The 17,802-nt window shown below is 50.6% G+C and overlaps 2 protein-coding genes across 7 annotated transcripts in view; one reads left to right on the top strand and one right to left on the bottom strand.

Annotated features, from left to right (window-relative positions):
- On the bottom strand, nt 1-17,730 carry MDC1 (mediator of DNA damage checkpoint 1). Of its 6 annotated transcripts, none has more exons than XM_089918513.1 (16): nt 16,808-17,730; nt 13,462-13,741; nt 10,653-10,794; nt 9,669-10,049; nt 9,514-9,583; nt 7,764-9,223; nt 7,186-7,251; nt 6,931-7,020; nt 5,753-6,550; nt 5,600-5,643; nt 2,804-5,107; nt 2,603-2,722; nt 2,288-2,470; nt 1,936-2,061; nt 1,727-1,837; nt 1-776 (listed from the first exon to the last, which is right to left on the bottom strand). In XM_089918513.1, exons 2-16 carry the CDS (start codon nt 13,480-13,482, stop codon nt 609-611), a joined length of 6,084 nt encoding a protein of 2,027 aa, XP_089774639.1. In that variant the 5' UTR covers nt 13,483-13,741; nt 16,808-17,730; the 3' UTR covers nt 1-608. The 6 variants fall into 6 exon arrangements, 5 of the variants coding, with proteins under 5 accessions (XP_089774639.1, XP_030616101.1, XP_030616105.1 ...); XM_030760241.2 differs by lacking the exon at nt 16,808-17,730 and adding an exon at nt 15,142-15,279; XM_030760245.2 differs by lacking the exon at nt 16,808-17,730 and adding an exon at nt 15,142-15,271 and having other exon boundaries at nt 6,329-6,550.
- TUBB (tubulin beta class I) overlaps nt 15,370-17,802 on the top strand; it is a 3,681-nt gene continuing 1,248 nt past the window's right edge. Inside the window, exons 1-3 of the mRNA XM_022566134.3 lie at nt 15,370-15,619; nt 17,039-17,147; nt 17,421-17,531. Of these exons, the coding sequence (XP_022421842.1) occupies nt 15,563-15,619; nt 17,039-17,147; nt 17,421-17,531 (277 nt within the window). The 5' untranslated portion in view covers nt 15,370-15,562. The remainder of the gene's footprint in view (nt 15,620-17,038; nt 17,148-17,420; nt 17,532-17,802) is intronic.

The following is a 17,802-nucleotide window of genomic DNA, read 5'->3' on the forward strand; positions in this document are numbered from 1 at the left end:
TAAGGCACATAGTGAATATTTATTTATCACAGAGGTTAAGCCTAAGCTAACTTTATAAATACTGGAAAAGCAGGCCAGGAAAAAAAAAAGGGCAGAGATTTGCTCAACGTCAAAGCTAAAGGATGCTTCTAACGAGATGGGGCAAGGAGAGGGGAAAATATTTTAGTAGCATTCCATAACTCCACCCTCAAATTTACTCACTCCAAGCATTCTTCCAAGTTCTGGACACTAAAATTGTTTCCACTACCTTCTGCAGGGTGAGTAAGAATCCCAGTAAGAAAAGAAGAGGAGAAACAAATGGTTTCCAAACAGGAAGCAGGACACTGTGCGCGCCATAGAGCAATAAGCACATCAGTCCGGCTAAATGTGAGCGGCGACTTAAGATATCTGAGCATGGGATTGGCCGACTTTAAGTGGCCATTTAAGAAAACTGTGGCTCCCAATCTCCCTGTCTTTTTTTACCAGCAAGCTTTTCAGCCCCACCCATGTTCCAAGACAAATCAGATCAGTACACCCCAATCCTTTCTAAAGCCCTAAGTTCTTTCTTCCAAATATTTCTAACACTTTATATATTGGTCTGGGAGGAAAAGCATACTGGGGTGGGGTTTTCAGGTGGATGACACTTCCAAAGTGGAGAGGACAAAGGCCTCTGGCTTGGCTTCCTGCTTTAGTACTCCTGTGAGCAGGAACTCAGGTGAGAGGATGGGCAGCCCAACCCGAAATGGAATGGCACACCGAGGGAAGTCCTGGGAACATGTGATCACAACTCTCTGAGGCTGGAAGAAAGAGAAAACAGAAAGTCAGGGGTGAAAAAGAATCCTAGAAGTAGGTTCGGGACCCACTAATCAGTCTTAGCAGCACAAAAACAACCTCCTGACGGGAAGCCATATGACACACACTGTCTATGAAGAGCTCTTGCCACAAAAGTTGAACCTGAATTTGTTCAACCTTTTAAAGTTAACTACGATTTACAGGAAATATAAAAGATAGAAAAACAAGATTAATGACACAACAAGGGAGCAAACAGAAGAATCCAGACTGTGGAACATTCTAAAGGACAAGTGACCTAGTTTCTGCAGGAAGTCAATGGCAGGAAAAAGGCTAGGTGGGTTGGGGTGGGGGGTATGCTCTAGAGTAAAAGAAAATTAAGAGATACAGCGCAATTGTGGGGATACATGGACCTTGTTTGAGTCCTGATTTGAACTGTAAAAAGACATTTTCAGATGACTCGAGAAATTTGATTAATGGAGTAAGACGAAGTGACCAGGAAACAATTGTTAATTTTGTTATTGACCAATAACGGCATGTGATTATGTAAGAAATGTACATATTTCTTAGAGATGTATATTTTAAATATGTAAGAAAAAATAATAATGACCTTTGCAGTTTCCCTTAAAAATTTCAGCAAAGAAAATGAAAGAAAAAGGGAAAAAAAAAGGAATAGAGCAAATGCAGCAAAATCTAAATTAACCTGTTGAATCTGAGTGATTGGTATATGGAGGTTCGCTACATATTCCCTCTCCCTTTGTGTATATTTCAAAAAATTATATATACAAAAATAAAAATAAGTCCATTTGGTATCAGCAGACCTCTTCCTTCTCTATCCCTCTCTATACCAGAGGTCTTCCCCCAGCCTCTCACTACTCCGTGTTCCCATCTAACCTGTTCCCATTCCAGCCACCTCTCTAACTACCACCTCACCAGATCCTGAACACGCCACCCCTACCTTATAGGACCGGGGCATGCTGGGTAGGACGGTGCCGCCACAGCAGCTGATGATCTCTCCCATCTGAGGTGGTGGCGGCTGGACTCCTGGGGTCACGTGAATCTCATAGCCCTAGGAGGAAGAGAGTGCTGGAGACAGTAGATGATGCACTGAGAGGCCGTGGACCGCTGGGCAACAGCTGAAGTGTGGGGCAGAAGATGGCCTCTCACCTCCAGCAGCCTTCGCTCCCGAGCCCGGCTCAGGGCCTCCCGAAGGCTGAAGCCAAAGTTCTTCTCCTGCTCAGGATCAGTCACCACATATTCAGCCGGGGGCAAGAAGCAACCTGCCTTGTGGGACTAAGGACGGTAACAGTCAGTACCAAAGCTCAGCCCAGCCCTTCACCCAGCTCTTCTTTCTAGTGTTTACAGGGAGCTCAGGAAATGTTTTCAGAATTAAGCCTTCTGCTTCACTAACCTCGTCTTCCTGTACCCACGTTCCTCCCACCGCTTTCTACAGACCCATGTGAGCAGCCTTCTCCCGCCACTATCTCTACGGGTCTGTCATCATCTCCTGGCCTCTCACCTGGTGCAGCCAGTCCAGGGAGAGGATGGGGATGCCCCGCCCCAGGGCACACAGGAACTTGACTGTCCGGCGGATCCGATCTGTCACCAGGTGGGAAGCCTCAGCCACTGAGCTGGCCAGACTGCCCCCCAGGGCCAGCACTGCCCGCTCTCCATGAGCATCCACCACGCCTGTGAAGAGCACCTGTGAAGGGGGTTAGCCAGAGCTGGTCACGGCAACCAGCGCCATCGGCACCCGTCTCCCAAATCCCCTGGGTCTCCTCCCGTCCTACCACATCTCCATCTCCCACAAAGCCCCAGAGCCCTTCTCTCCTACTTTGGGGGCCGTGGACTCTTGGAGAGGTTTGGTCCGTCGCAGGCTGCGGCTTGGTATTTCCCGGGGCTCCTCCTCTGTCTGCTCTCTCTTTCTCTTGCCTGGTCCTGGAATCACTACATCCTGGGGTTGAGAGAGAACTTGGTGGGAGTTTCCAAGCCCCCAAGCTCTTTCCAAACTAGGTGACTCCAGCCCCCTCCTCACCTCTTCCTTCCTCTGCTTCGCTGCAGGATTTTCTTCTTCTTCCTTAAGGAATGCTGTCTTCTGGGGAACTTCTCCTCTTTGGAGCCGTTTTTGAAGTGGAGGTGAGTCCGCAGTAGCTAAAGGCCTCTTGCGATTTTGAGAGGCCTCAGGCTGGGGCTCTGGGGTGAAGCCAGATCTATCTGCTGCCTCCCCCTTTGGGATCTGGGGAGCACGAGTGGGTGCCTCGGGAAGCTGGGCAAAGGCAGGCTCGGGAATGGTGCTGAGGGACTCGGCTGCCCTCACTGCCCCTCGTCTCTGGTTCCTTGAGGAGTTAGGTTCAGAGGGTGCAGAGTAGGGTTCATGAACGTGAGCTGTGAGAGACCCATGTTTCCTAGTGGCCCTTGGCCTCCTGCTGCAATTGGCTTCAGGGATGGGCTCAGGGGGAATAGGCTCTCCTGTGGGGACTGGAGAGTGGGACTCAGGGGTGGTAGGAGCTGGCACAGCATTTACTGTAGAAGACCTTAGTGTCCTGCTCTGACCACCCTGAGCTATGACTTTGGGGGTGACAGGCTGCTCTGTGGGGGACGAAGGTTCAAGGTCAGGAGCTGTGGGTTCAGTTGGCTGGGATGTCTTGACAGAGGACCTTTGTGTCCTGCCCCGAGTGGCCTGAGATGTGGGCTCAGGGGTGAGAGACTGGTCTTTAGAGGTGGAAGGCTGGGGCTCAGGAGTTATGGGGACAACTGGTTCAGGGGCCTTAGCAGATGACCTAAGTGTCCTGCCCTGAGGGGCCCGAGATGTGGGTTTGGGGGTGACAGGCTGGTCTGTGTGGGCAGAAGGCTGGAGCTCAGGGGCTGTGGGGACATTTCGTTCAGGGGTTTTGACAGAGGACCTAAGTGTCCTGCCCCGAGTGGCCTGAGATGTGGGTTTGGGGGTGACAGGCTGGTCTGTGGGGGTGGAAGGCTGGGGCGCAGGGGCTGTGGCGATAACTGGTTCGGGAGTCTTGACAGAAGCCCTCTGTGTCCTGCCCCGAGTGGCCCGAGATGTGGGTTTGTGGGTAACAGGCTGGTCTGTGGGAGTGGAAGGCTGGGACTCAGGGGCTGTGGAGATAACTGGTTCGGGAGCCTTGACAGAAGCCCTCTGTGTCCTGCCCCGAGTGGCCGGAGATGTGGGTTTGGGGGTGACAGGCTGGTCTGTGGGAGTGGAAGGCTGGGGCTCAGGGGCTGTGGAGATAACTGGTTCGGGAGCCTTGACAGAAGCCCTCTGTGTCCTGCCCCGAGTGGCCTGAGATGTGGGTTTGGGGGTGACAGGCTGGTCTGTGGGAGTGGAAGGCTGGGGCTCAGGGGCTGTGGAGATATCTGGTTCGGGAGTCTTGACAGAAGCCCTCTGTGTCCTGCCCCTAGTGGCCCGAGATGTGGGTTTGGGGGTGACAGGCTGGTCTGTGGGAGTGGAAGGCTGGGGCTCAGGGGCTGTGGCGATAACTGGTTCGGGAGCTTTGACTGAAGCCCTCTGTGTCCTGCCCCTAGTGGCCTGAGATGTGGGTTTGGGGGTGACAGGCTGGTCTGTGGGAGTGGAAGGCTGGGGCTCAGGGGCTGTGGAGATAACTGGTTCGGGAGCCTTGACAGAAGCCCTCTGTGTCCTGCCCCGAGTGGCCTGAGATGTGGGAGTGGAAGGGTGGGGCTCAGGGGCTGTGGCGATAACTGGTTCGGGAGTCTTGACAGAAGCCCTCTGTGTCCTGCCCCTAGTGGCCCGAGATGTGGGTTTGGGGGTGACAGCCTGGTCTGTGGGAGTGGAAGGCTGGGGCCCAGGGGCTGTGGAGATAACTGGTTCGGGAGTCTTGACAGAAGCCCTCTGTGTCCTGCCCCGAGTGGCCCGAGATGTGGGTTTGGGGGTGACAGCCTGGTCTGTGTGGGCAGAAGGCTGGAGCTCAGGGACTGTGGAGACATTTCGTTCAGGGGTTTTGACAGAGGACCTAAGTGTCCTGCCCCGAGTGGCCCGAGATGTGGGCTTGGGGGTGACAAGCTGGTCTGTGGAGGCGGTAGGGTGGGGCTCAAGGGGTACAGAAGAAACTGGAGAGGACCCTTGGGGCTTGACTTTGGGTTTTGGGTGAAGAGAGTCCAGCTCTGAGGAAAAGGGAGTCTCCAGAGCTTCCTGACTCTCATTTTGTCTGGTCCTGGGAATGGGCCGCTCTAAAGGAGGTAGAGAGGGCGAAAGGAGGGACTGAGGGGCAGGATGTTTCTGGCTCTGAGAGATGAGGGGGTTTTGGAGAGGCGCTGAAGCCTCCTGCAGTGCAGGAGGCCGACAAGCATCTGGGGATTCCTGATCACCCTGGGGAGAAATGGAAGCCAGTGAGGGAGGAAGAGACAGAGAAGAGAGACAGGACTTGGATACTGTTCTTGATCCTTGTTTACAGAGTGTACTCGTGGCATCTCTCTGTCTGTTCCATTAGACTGGGAATTCCCTCTTTCCCAAAGACCTCTCCCCAAAATGCCAGTATAGTATTCTCCATATATGGATGATTCTAATAAAGAGGACGGTTAGGAGAAAGAGGAAAGGGACTTGAAAAAAGGAGCTTTCTGAGTCAGGGAGGGGGACACAGAACTTGCGGAACAGATATGGAAAACAACAGGTGTCAAAGTAAACAGATAGAAGCCAACTAAGGAGCCAACCAAGAAGCCAACTAAGGAGCAGTGAAAATGGAAGAAAAGTTAAACGTATGGGGAAAGGAGTAAATGAAAGCAAGGTCAGGGGAAGGGGCAGTGGAGGAGATACAGAGATGACCTGTGGAGTGGGGAGGTGGGTACAGAAAGCAGCTCTCACCCTGGAAGCCTTCTCAGCAGGTGGCATCTTGCAATTCAAGTAGCCTAGACAGAAGGGAAAGACAAGTAGCTGAGGTCTAAGCAGTCAGTCACTTAGCGGTTGATTATCATGAGGGCTGTGTACCACCTTAGGCTCCCCTCTACCTTCACTTACCTCTCTGCTGCCTCCTGGGGCCCACTGGGGCACCCCTTCCTCCACCTGACTGGCTCCCAGAAGCTATGGGGTCTGAAGCAAGTCCCTGAAGGTCTCCCGCCCCCACTCCAGGCTCTGGTGTCGAACCTGAGGCCTGGCCTTTCTGGTCCTGGCCCCCCGCCTCTGTCTCCCCTGTCTGTGGGCCTCTGTCCAGCATCACTTTGGGTACCTTCCCTTGTAACCCACCTGCCTCACACTCTCTCTCTGCTACTGGTTTCTCTGCTTCTCTGTCAAATATTTCTCTTGTAAGAGTCTGCTTTTCTCTCTCTTTCTCTTGTATTTCCTCGGGTGTCTCAATTTCTACCTTCAAACTCTCCATATCCCTTTCAGTACTTGCACTTTTAACTTTTTTGTCAGACTCTTGTTTCTGAGTATCTCTAGCTAACACCTGTTTTTGTTCTCTGTCCTGTATCCCCCTGGTTGATTCTTCCTCTCCCATCACATCTTCCCTCTCTCCTTCCGAGGGCAGTTTCTCAGTTTCCCTCTCCAATGGCTCTCTCTCAGGGGTCACCCTCTCTGCTGTCTCTCTTGGTGTACCCATGTCTTCCTCCACAGTCTGCATCCCTCTGCCTTGAATCCCCAGTGGCTCTGCATGAACTGGACTCTCTGGATGTTGCTCTTGTGGTGCTGCCGTAGGTGGAGAGGGGCAAGATGCATGGGCTTCAATGTGGGTGGCAATGGGCTGGGGCTCAGAGGCTTCAGACTCTCTTGGACAGAATGGCTGTGTAGCCAAGACCTCCCATGGCTCATCCAAGGAACCTGAAAGCAGAGTGAGAGAGAGAGAGAGAAGAGGGAGGAATGTAGGTTGAAAAGGTAATAGCTTGAGAAAAGATGAAGACAAATTCATGCATAATAAATTTAAATGGGTTATTAAAGGAAAGCTGGGAGTAAGGAAGATAGTCATAACATTTAACATTTGTCTCAAAAAGTAAGCCCAAACCTTCATATAAAAGCTCTCTCAGTAGCCTCTTAAAAACTTATGCTAGACTAGTTGCTCTATGGGTCTGACTTAATATGGCATTTTTTTTCTGATGAGATGGAGGAACATCAGCAAAACGTCAAGGAATATAAAAGAAACGTGTAGAGGGGGAATAAGGATACCAAGTTAGGGACACAGAGGAGGAGAGAGTTTCTTATACCTGTGGCCTGGAAGCTGCAACGGGAAGGGCCAGGCTCTTGGGGCAGAGTAAACAGGAAGGCCTGGGTGGGTTCATCCTCCACGCTGGGGACTGTTGCACAAGAAAGCATGGCCTGAGCACTGCTCCACAGAACTCCAGGGTCCCATTCTTAGTTTCCCACCCTGACCATCCCAGCTTTCACACACTTCAAGGACTACCAGTCTGATCTCCAAGCTCCTGTTTGTACCAGTATCCACATGACACAGATGTCCTCACCTTCCAGGCTCTGATTCTCTCTCTCCACAAAGCACTGGGTAGCTTGCAGGTCCAGATCTTCAGAATCTGGTGGGGGAGGAATATAGGATAATTAAAAAATCACAGCTGACCCTTAACTCCTTCCTTTTACTCTACTATTCCCTCCTCAGCCCCAACACCATGCAATAGACTGAATCTCTGTGTCTCCCCCAAAATTCTTACATTGAAACCTAATTTCCAATGTGAGGGTATTAGGAGGTGGGGCTTCTGGGAGGTGATTAGGTCATGAGGGTGGAGCCCGTGTGAATGGGATCAGTGCCCTTATAAAAGAGACTCCAGAGAGCTTCCTTGGGCCCTTCTGCCACGTGAGGACATAGTGAGAAGATGGCTGCCTATGAAGAAGGAAGCAGGGCCTCACCAGGCACTGAATCTGTTGGTATCTTGGACTTCCCAGGCTTTAGAACTGTGAAAAATAAACTTCTGTTGTTTATAAGCTACCCAGTCTATGGTATTTTGTTATAGCAGCTCAAATGAACTAAGATACCCTAGAAGCATTCTTTATTGCAGGGGTTAAGGGAGGAAGAAAGGCCAGCACTAACCATCATGGTTGTCTCCAGAGTCCATGGTCCTATCCACATGTGGTTCTCTCTCCCTTTCTGTGGGGGTCTGGGCCCCCCGTCTCTGTGGCTGGGTGGGTTCCCCTGGAGTGCCTGTGTCCACCACCAGATCTGCTATGTTATTCCTTGAGCCAGGGAGAAGGTCCTGCTCCACTTGGGCCACGGGTGACCCACCCTGGGCCCCAGCCATAAAAGCCCTGCCCTGTTCAAGAACGGCTACAGCCCGCTCTGTCCCAGTATCTTCTTCTGCCTGAAGCTGGCTCTTTCTTACATCTGCCACTGCCGAGGCTGCTAAGGATGCGTTCTCCTCCGCATCTGGGTCACAGTCCCTAGCCGGAGGAGGCCGGGCTTCTTCTAGATACACCACAGGCAGCTTTGCTGGGCCTCCTTCAGCTTCCACATCTGTTTGATGTGTCCATGCTACAGGTACTTGATGCTTCTCCAGAAGTATAACAGCTGGCCCTGGTGGGACTTCCTCCACTACTTGTGTGTTGACATGCACTGTGGCAGAGGCTTGGAACCCTGGTGAGCTCTTCTCTTCCGTTACCTCTGTATCACTATCCCTGAGAGAAGGATGACTCTTTTCTGAATATGCCTTGCCCGTGTGACCCCTGGGAACAGTTCCTGTCTTCTCCACTGGGAGCCCCTTTTCCTTCACGTCTGTGTCACTGTCTCTCCCAGCAGAGGCTTGGCTTTGCTCCAGAAGGGCCACCGGTTGGGCCCTATCGTCTTCTGCATCTGGATCTCTGTTCCACGCAACGGCCCGGCTCTCTCGTAGATGTGCCAGCGTGAGCGCTGCTGAGACTTCTTCCTTGTCATCTGTATTGCTATCGATCACGACGGAGGCTCGGCTTTTGTCCAGAGGGACAGTCAGGGGGGCCTCCCCCTCCTCTATATCTGTATCACTACCATCCGGGCTCTCCTGCTGATGTGCCACGCCAGGTGCCCGAGGACTCTCTGTACCAACTTCATGGAAGCTGTGCCTCTTCCTCACAGGAACTACAGCTGGGGTCGCAGGGATCCCCTCTTCTTCCACATCAGTGTCACTGTCTATGAAGCCACAAGGCTGGGCCCTTTCCAGATGGACCCCAGTGAGCCTTCTCAGAGGCCCGCTCTCATCGTCCACATCTGTGTCACTGTCCTCCCCAGCAGGCTGGCTCCTCTCCAGAATCACTCCAACTGGAACCACCCTACTCCTCGCGCTCCTCTCAACTTTCGTGTCATTGTTCTTCTCCTTCACTGAACACTGATCCTTTTCAAGCTGGATTCCAGTTGTGACAGGTTTAGGCTGTTCTGTCTCTGCAGCGGTGACTCTTCTGGCAGCTGAGGAGCCCTCCCCTGCTCCTGGTTGCTGACTTTCTTCCTCATCTGTGTCACTGTTCAAGTTGAAGGCAAAAGGTGGCCCAGGGACATCCAGGGGAGAGGAAGGTCCCTCTTCATCGCTGTGAAGGGAAGAGGAGAGTCTATAGAATCTACTTCCCCAGAAGGGATACCCCACTCAACTAGGAGCTCCTCGAGGGCAGACATGAGGTAGTATTTTCTTTTCTATCTCCAGCAGTTAGTTTTCTACTTGGCACATCAGAGGTGCTCAATAAAAATTCAGTGATTGAATGAGTATGTGTAGTTCCCCAGCCCAGACTTTCATGGTAATAAGTTCTCGTAGAGATGGATCCTCCAGCCCCTGATTCCTCCTCCTTTTGAGGACTCAGGTGTCTGGCCCTTTGGCACTCACCTCTCTGGAACTACTGTTGCCAAAAAGGAGGTCCTTGGTCCTTTCACCACACACTTTTCAGAAAGAGAATCTGTCAGTTGTAGAAAGGAGTAAGTTGACAGTTTTACACTCACAATCCCCATCTCCTCACCCGCCCTCCCAATACACAAACTTACCTACTTCTTCCTCTGAGTCCTCAGCCAACAGAAGCCTGTGGGGTTGAGTTCCTCCCTGTACCCTGGGTGTCTCCTCTATAGTTAGAGGGCCCCGGGAGACAAAGGGCAGGGGGACATCCAAGCGATGGTACTGGCAGGGCAAGTCAGCAAAGAGAATCAACTCCCGGTCCCTCAAACGATGACTCACCCCAGGGCCCAGGACCTTAGGAGGCCTCAGGATTTGAGTACCATTGAGGCTTCCACAATCCCGGAGGACAGGCGCCTTGTCCCAGGCCAAGATTTCAATCACCGCATGTTGTTTGGAGATAGATGAATAGGGCAGGGCCACAGAGCAATCAGGCATTCGGCCTACCACATTCTTCCCAAGGTATAGTGGGAAATCTAAGAATTAGAGAGGTATATGGGTTCCAAGGCCAGAGTCCTGACCTTCTATTAGGAAAACGTTCCTGTTAAGTACCTCACTACTCACTCAAGGTCCCCCCATGTATTAGAAAAATAAAAGGCCCCAGGATAACTAGCTAATAAAGCATATATGCAATGCATTATTCATAATCAATACCCCATCCATCCACACTGGATTATTTTCTATTGTAAAATATACGTAAAATTTACCATTTATGTAAAACATACATAAAATTTACCATTCAGCCAACTTTTCAGTGTACAGTTCAGTGACGGTAAGTACATTCACATTGTTGTGCAAAACATCACCATCACCCATTTCCAGACCTCACTGGATTTTTATCTGAATCCCTTCATCTTCTCCTACCAAAGTAAAAGCACCCCCATTGAGTCCAGGGCACTTGCCTGGAGCAATCAGATCAATCAGCCCCCTCTTCTCCATTCCCAGTAAAACCTTTTTTCAGATCTCCCAGATGCATATCTAAGCTTGCAACCCTCCAATTACCTCGCCACAGAAATAAGAGGCCTAAAAAAAAAAAAAAAAAAGAAATACCAGTACTTCAGCACCCAATAACCCCTGACCTTTTTCTGGTCCATAGGAACTACTGAAGATACGCAGTCGCCCAAGGGGCTCCAAGCTACACCCCAAAGATTCACTGGGTCTCTCTTCAACCTCCTCCTCTTGTTCAACTTCCCAGTTAATAACCTGGGTGTCTTCCATGATCTGAGGAAAAAACACATTATTATCACCTCTTTCAGTGGGTCACACACACAGCCTCAGAGAGGAGACTGCTAACTGCTGTAAACCTGGATTGCTATGGAGGCTGATGCTTCCCTTTCTGCCAATCATTCTGTTGTTATTCTTCTGAAGCATTTAAGAAATATCTTTGACCATGATACGGAATAAGAAATAAATATTATAGAGTCCCCAGTACAGAAATATATACAGAAACACATGCTTGGGACTTCCCTGGTGGTCCAGTGGTAAAGAATCTGCCTCCCAACGCAGGGGACTCAGGTTCGATCCCTGATCAGGGAACTAAGATCCCACATGTCGCGGGGCAACTAAACCTGTGTGCCACAACTACTAAGCTCGGGCGCCTCAACTAGAGAGCCTGCGTGCCACAAACTACAGAGCCCACGTGCCCTGGAGCCTGCGCGCCACAACTAGAGAAGAGAAAACCCGCACACTACAACTAGAGAGAAGCCCCGGCACCGCAATGAAAGATCCCGCATGCCTCAATGAAGATCCCGCATGCTGCAACTAAGACCCGACACAGCCAAAATTAAATAAATAATAATAAATAAATAAATCTTAAAAAAACCAAAAAACAAAAAAAACCCCACATGCTTATTTATAGACAAATGTTTTGAGAAACAATGTTAAGCCTTTATACAACACACTGATAGCTGTCATTCTGTTTTTTTCTCTTCTCAATTCTTTAAACGCCGATTTGCAATCCACTAAATTGATTTCACTATCCACTATTGGGATAACTTTTGCCAAACACCAACTATGTATCAGGCATAGTAGCCATGAGGCAGGCGTTTAGGACACTAAGGCTATAAATATTCAATCAGGATAACATAGCAGGTAAATGAAAAGAGTAGGAATAAATGTGCTTCTGGCTGCAAAGCCCATGCTTTTTACACTTTATCAGATCATCTCAGTGTGATCAGACTAAACTGCAAAAAATCATAACAGCCAAAAGAGAGGCTTGGTAGGTGTCAAGAACTGCTCTAAATACTTTATATTCACTGACTTATTTAATTATCACAAGAACCCTGTAAACTATTATTATTACTTTTTTTTTTGGTTGTTTTCCTTTTGGACACGCAGCATGGCATGTGGGATCTTAGTTCCTCGACCAGGGATCAAACCCCTGGCCCCTGCAGTGGAAGCACGGAGTCCTAGCCACTGGAGCGCCAGGGAATTCCTTATTATTACTTTCTATTTCTCAGATAAAGAAACTGCAATACAGATGGATTAAGGTATTTGTCCAGGACCACCCAGATAATGTCTCTCCTCTGTTTAATATTCTTTGATGGATTTCCATGCCCATAGGATAAAATAAAATCTAAACTCCTTAGCAAGACCCTCCACAATCAGAACCTCATATCCTCAAATGTATGTCCCACCCGCACCTCACCCAAGCCTATGATTCAGCCACATGGACCTTCTCCCCAGTCTCTGAACACATTGCTCCCTTTCATTTGCAGGCCTTAGCCAGCTCCTTAGCCCTTTGCTCATAGTCTTCTGGTCCAAATCCTACCTATCCTTTACAATTCAGTTCAAATGTCACTACCTCAGCAAAGCCTTGCCTGGAGTCTTCTCTGTTTTCTGGTGTTCCCCATGTTCCTAAGTGGATTGGACTTATGGACTTGGACTTATCCTGATAGCTCTCACCATAGTGTAACTATTACATTCCATTTCTGCCTCACACCCCCCCGAGAACTGGACAAGGCAGAAGAACTCTGTCTTTTCCCCAAGGGTCCATCATATTCATTCAACAGTTATTGCGCACCTGGTACCGCTGTAAGTATTCGGGATACATTCCTGAACCAAAAGTAAAATTAACTCTGCCCTCCTGATTAAAGAACAAATAAGATGAAAACTCAAAACAGTATGAAAGATGTTACTCTAAACGGAAACTGTTGACAGGTTGGGAAAGTAGGACACCTCCATGGAGATAGTGTTAACTCTGTTCTTAAGACTGGCGAACTCAGCTGGTACCCATGACCCTCGTCTCCAATCCATGGGCCACCACCTTTGATCTCCCTCCATCCCATGGGCTCCCTCCTAGCCCAACGGCTCCCTGTGTTTTCATACCTAAGGTCAGGGAGGAGCGTCAGGTAAGGATGAGTATTATAATCCGAGCAGCAAATTTCCAAGTATCCTCCGCCCAGTCGTACCCAAGGCACGCCCCTCCCGCCCACCGGGGAAAACCAAGATGTCAGCCGGGGAGCCTTGGGCGAGGCCCCCCAGAACTCACCTACTTTGAGTCCCCGCGCGCGCCACCAGTAACGGCCGCGACCGGGGTGGCGCGAGTGCCTGAGCGGGGCGGGGGCAGATTCGCTGATTGGCTCCTGCCGCTGTCTTTCACAGCCCGGCTGCACGCCGACAGAGCAAGCCGCCAATTCGGAGGCACAGCCAGAGCCCCGCCCCGTCCCCGCCCCCTTAAAGCTCAAAGGGGCGGCTTCTCCGGGGAGGCTGAGATCAGTTGGCTGAGGCTGTAATCAGAGGCCGCCGAAGGCGCACAGAATAGCGCACCTCGATTGGGCAGCTCCAGAGAACAACCCACTGCCGCTTCACCGCACCGCCCACTTCCCGCGCAGATTTCCAAATCGCGACCACAGAGTCTGGCCGCCAGCGACGGATAGAGGGACTTACCATAGTCGTCGCCCCAAGCATCTAGTGCGGCCAGAGCGTCCTCTCCCGGTCCTCCCAGACATGGAGTCCGCTGACTCATGAGAAATGAAAATGGGTTGCGGGTTGCAGTCGTGGCTGAAGGCTGCAGTTTGGAAAATATCCCGTAGGCGTGGCGCTCGAGGACTCATTGCAATGGAAGTCATTTTCTTATGAGTTAGCTCGTCTTGAAGTCATGTCATTTCCTCTCTGACAATACATTCCTGATGGACATTTTGAGGTCATTCACCAAGAGTAAAGATCCCTAGGCAAACAGAACTGTTTCGTTAACCATCTTGAAGGCTGACCGAGTTCTTTGAAGGGTTCAAGGATGATAAATATCATTTATTTCATTAAATGTCATACTAAGACAAGAATAATAATTTGACATGAATAATTTAGGAAGACCTTTTGCATTCTTATCTCACTTCATTCTGACTACAATAGGCAGAAATAGGTTTTATAGAAAGAATCGGAGCTCTGCCGATAACTTGCCTACAACTAATGTAAGGTAGAGACAAATTGAAACCAGTTCCCTAATTGTAAATCCTGAACTCTCTTCACTACCACAAAATACGTAATTATTTTCATTGTGATCATGCCGTAAAACATGAACATTCTATTTTAAGTGGGTAGACGGGTCTTACACAACTTGTTCTTTTATTTATAAAACGACTGAGAAATGTGTGTTGAATCCAATGTGAATTAACAATGATGACCCTGATATAACATGTCCTTTATCACAGTGCTTACCACACTCAATTATTGTTTATACACTTCTCACGAAATTGCAAGATCCTGGAGAACAGTGAGCTACTTCTTAATCATTCTTGTATCCCTAGCTCCTGGTTTGGTGGACACTTAGTATCTCTCAAGTTGAATTAATCCCTGAGATGAAACATGCGACTCAGACTTCAGCTCATCCAGTTTTTCCCCCATCACCTCCCTACCCCTTTTATTTCAATCCTCAGGCTCCTGGAAGGTTGCAATGGTCAGCCACCTAGTCAGTGAAATCAGTGAACTGAAAAAACACTGACTTCATCAGTGTCTAGAGAGGCAGGCTGGAAGACACTGAAATTCTATCAGGTATCTCACCCCATAGTTCTCCGCTGGACAATACAGTGTGTTAAACGCTGCTCTAAGGCCCAGACCCCCCACATGGACAGACACTTCTGGCATATCAACTTCTCTAAACCATTCAACTTATTCTTGAACATACCCTTCACACAATTACTTCTCTATCTTGAAAAGCCCTTGCTGCAATTTTGTTTCTAAACATTATCATTAGAAAACTCCCAAGGAAATAGCAGGAGGGCAATCCCCTCCTTCTTCCTGAGGTATCTGGGGGAGCAGCAGTTTACTGAAGTTCATGCCTTGGGTCACCAAAGGACCAGCTGTTAGATAGCAGATCAGGATGCCGCATTTCTCCCCAGTTTTCGCTGAGCTAAGCAGTCCTGTCTTCCCAAGAGCTACCGCAGTGGGGAGCTTTCAGGGCGTGCCCCCACTCCACCTTCCAACGCCTGGCACCCCCGGGTTCCCAATTTCTGTATCCGTAAACTACTCTCTTTTTATACCAGAAAAGTCAGGCATAGAGGAAGGAACCCTTGCGCAAGGTCATTTTTCATTAAAAACTCCCAAACCAAAACCCCCATACCCAGTACCCACCCATTTGTTCTTTCATTTTGCAGCGTGGACAACAATAGAGGACTACAACTCCCAGGGAGGACTGCGCTCGTCCCGCCGAGCAGGGACCAATGGACGTCTGATACATGACCAGCACGGACTAATCAGGGCCAGCCTCGGTGAGGCTTTGTCTCCCCACCACCTCGCGGGGCGCGTTCTCCCGCCTCCCGGCCCCCGCGCACGCGCGCCCCGCCCTGCCCGCCTTTCCTCCCGCGCCCTCCCCTCTCCTTTTTCCCTCTCAGAACCTTCCTGCCGCCGAGTTCGGACCTCGCTGCTCCAACCTCTGGGCCCCGTCCCATCCTTCCAGCCTGCGACCAGCAGCAGAGAAAAACTAATTACGTATCATTTTCTTGCCCCGTACACACTTGTGAGGCGAGCAAAAAGATTACAATAAATTTTAAAAATGAGGGAAATCGTGCACATCCAGGCCGGTCAGTGTGGCAATCAGATCGGTGCCAAGGTAAGGATTTTTAACCTCTTGACTATATTTATTTTTGAGAAGAAAAAAATCCAGGTAAATTATGACGAATGACTCTGGGACATTCGCATCCTCCATTCTTAGTCAGGCTTTGCCCGTTAAAAGTTGTATGTATATATAATACACGTTTGTATTATGCAAAGCTGGGATTTGCTTTTGAAAAATGGGGAATTTTTCTTGGCAGGCTTATTTTGGGGAAGCTGTTAAAAGCACCCTTCAGGTTTAGGGGGCGGGAAAACCGAGTTTCTGTAAAATTTTACTTAAAAAGGGCATCTTCTAACGGTCCGAGGACCGGGGAGCGAGGGAGATGCGGAAACGGCCCGAGACAAAGCGAGACGAGGTTTTCCCCATGTGCATCCCCTTTGGCGGGGTTTCGGAGGGCTGAGCCGGAGGGGGAAGGGGCGAGGCTGGCGGGCAGCTGCAGAGAGGTCAGATCCAAATGTAGGGGACGCGATGCGCCAGGGTGGGCTGCAGTACGCGATATCCTTTACAAAAGATAGGTGTCTCCGGGCACCCGCGATCCCCAAGGGGCGGTCCCCGAGTTTTTCGTGCATGGAAGGCTAATATGTGCCGGACTAATTTCAGTTTCTTTCATTTGCCCTTAACCGAGACCCTTTTAGGGCGTGAACAGATATGGAGAAAGAGCTAGGGGAAAGGGGGAGTGCTTTTTTTAAAAGGGCTCCTCAGGGCCAAAGAGTAGGACAAAGGAAGAAAAACCTCATTTAAAGCAAGGGGGTTAAAATTAAAAGCTAGAGAAGAAATAAAATTCCGAGGCCAAGGGGGAGGTTTTTTTTTTTCCTTTGCGCGCGGTTACAGTGTAGCGGGGGAGGGGCGGGGAGGAAGCGCGGCTGCTACGTTAGAGCAGAAGGGCGGGACCCGGGCGCCCTGGCGCGCTGGGACAAAGCGGCCGGGCCAGCCCGCTGGGGGCGCGCGAGCCCAAGCCAAGTCCCGCCCTTACCGCGCGGAATTCGCGCTCCGGCCCCGCCCACGCGCGGCGCCTCCCTTTGTCGGCGCCTAGGCGCGCGCCTGCGCCGCGGTCACGTGCCGGGCGGGGTGGGCGCCTGCGGCAGTGGCTCCTTTCTCCGGCCCCCAGCTCTTTGTGCCCTGCGAAGGGGGGTGGGGCGGGGAGGTTCGCTTCTCCGAGCAAGTCGGCCGCTTCCATCTACCCACCTCGGTGCCTGCGATCGCCGGGACCTTCCACAGCATCTCACATCCCAAGCAGTGAAAGCTGCAGTTTTCCCGCGTGTGCAGGTGTTTAGGGGAAGGGTGTGGCAGGCAGAAGGAATGCCAGGCGCTGGGGGAGGGCCCGCCACAGGCGTATCTGGAATTAAAATGGCGGTAGAGGGCGTATAATTGGCTGGAACCTGAGCTGTTGAGGACGCGTTGCTCTTCCCCTGGCAGTTCTGGGAGGTGATCAGTGATGAACATGGCATCGACCCCACCGGCACCTATCATGGGGATAGCGACCTGCAGCTGGACCGCATCTCCGTGTACTACAATGAAGCCACAGGTGAGGGCAGGAGGCCGTGAATCACGGGTCCCATCACTCCCACTTCTCTAGGGTCTCTTGCCTCCCTGGGAAACCCTTTATCCCCTTTGAATGAATCCATTCTCTCCCTTTGGAGCCCTTTCTTCATTTCCCCCATCGGGGCTCAAAAGTGGCTCTGCTGCCACCTGGTGGCAGTGCCTGGAATCACAAGTTTGGGTCCCCGGCTGCCTCCCCGCCCCAAAATATTTACCTATATGTCGGTCAGTTTTTACAACGCTACTTTATTCCCTGTAGGTGGCAAATATGTTCCTCGTGCTATCTTGGTGGATCTAGAACCCGGGACCATGGACTCTGTTCGCTCAGGGCCTTTTGGTCAGATCTTCAGACCAGACAACTTTGTTTTTGGTGAGTTACACAGACAATAGTAGATACTTGTTCAAGTTATTTGGGTGCGGCAAGAGTTAGGAAATGATTGTACTGAAGAACTTATACAGGGCTGTGTTTTGAAATCTAATGGAGGATAGAGGTAGTGACTGCTTTAAATAGTAAATTGGGGGGAGCGACAGGTGTAACACAGGGGAGGGAGAGAAGATACATCCACTGGCATGACTCCAAAAGTTGAAAAGCAGAAATGTGGCCATGTATCTTCCACACTTTACTAACCAAGCTTGCCTTC

The sequence above is a fragment of the Delphinapterus leucas genome, chromosome 10, assembly GCF_059928025.1.
Source record: "Delphinapterus leucas isolate spDelLeu-1000000601 "Yukka" chromosome 10, BTC_Dleu_Yukka2, whole genome shotgun sequence".
Taxonomy (NCBI): Eukaryota; Metazoa; Chordata; class Mammalia; order Artiodactyla; family Monodontidae; genus Delphinapterus; species Delphinapterus leucas.

Excerpts from the sequence above, each read along its gene's own strand:
- MDC1 (XM_089918513.1), bottom strand. The coding sequence starts at position 13,482 with ATGCTTGGGGCGACGACTATG. Across the intron at positions 9,584-9,668 it reads GGACTCAGAGGAAGAAGTAG|ATTCTCTTTCTGAAAAGTGT; the intron begins GTAAGTTTGTGT and ends TACAACTGACAG. Across the intron at positions 7,252-7,763 it reads CTCTGGAGACAACCATGATG|ATTCTGAAGATCTGGACCTG; the intron begins GTTAGTGCTGGC and ends CTCCCCCACCAG.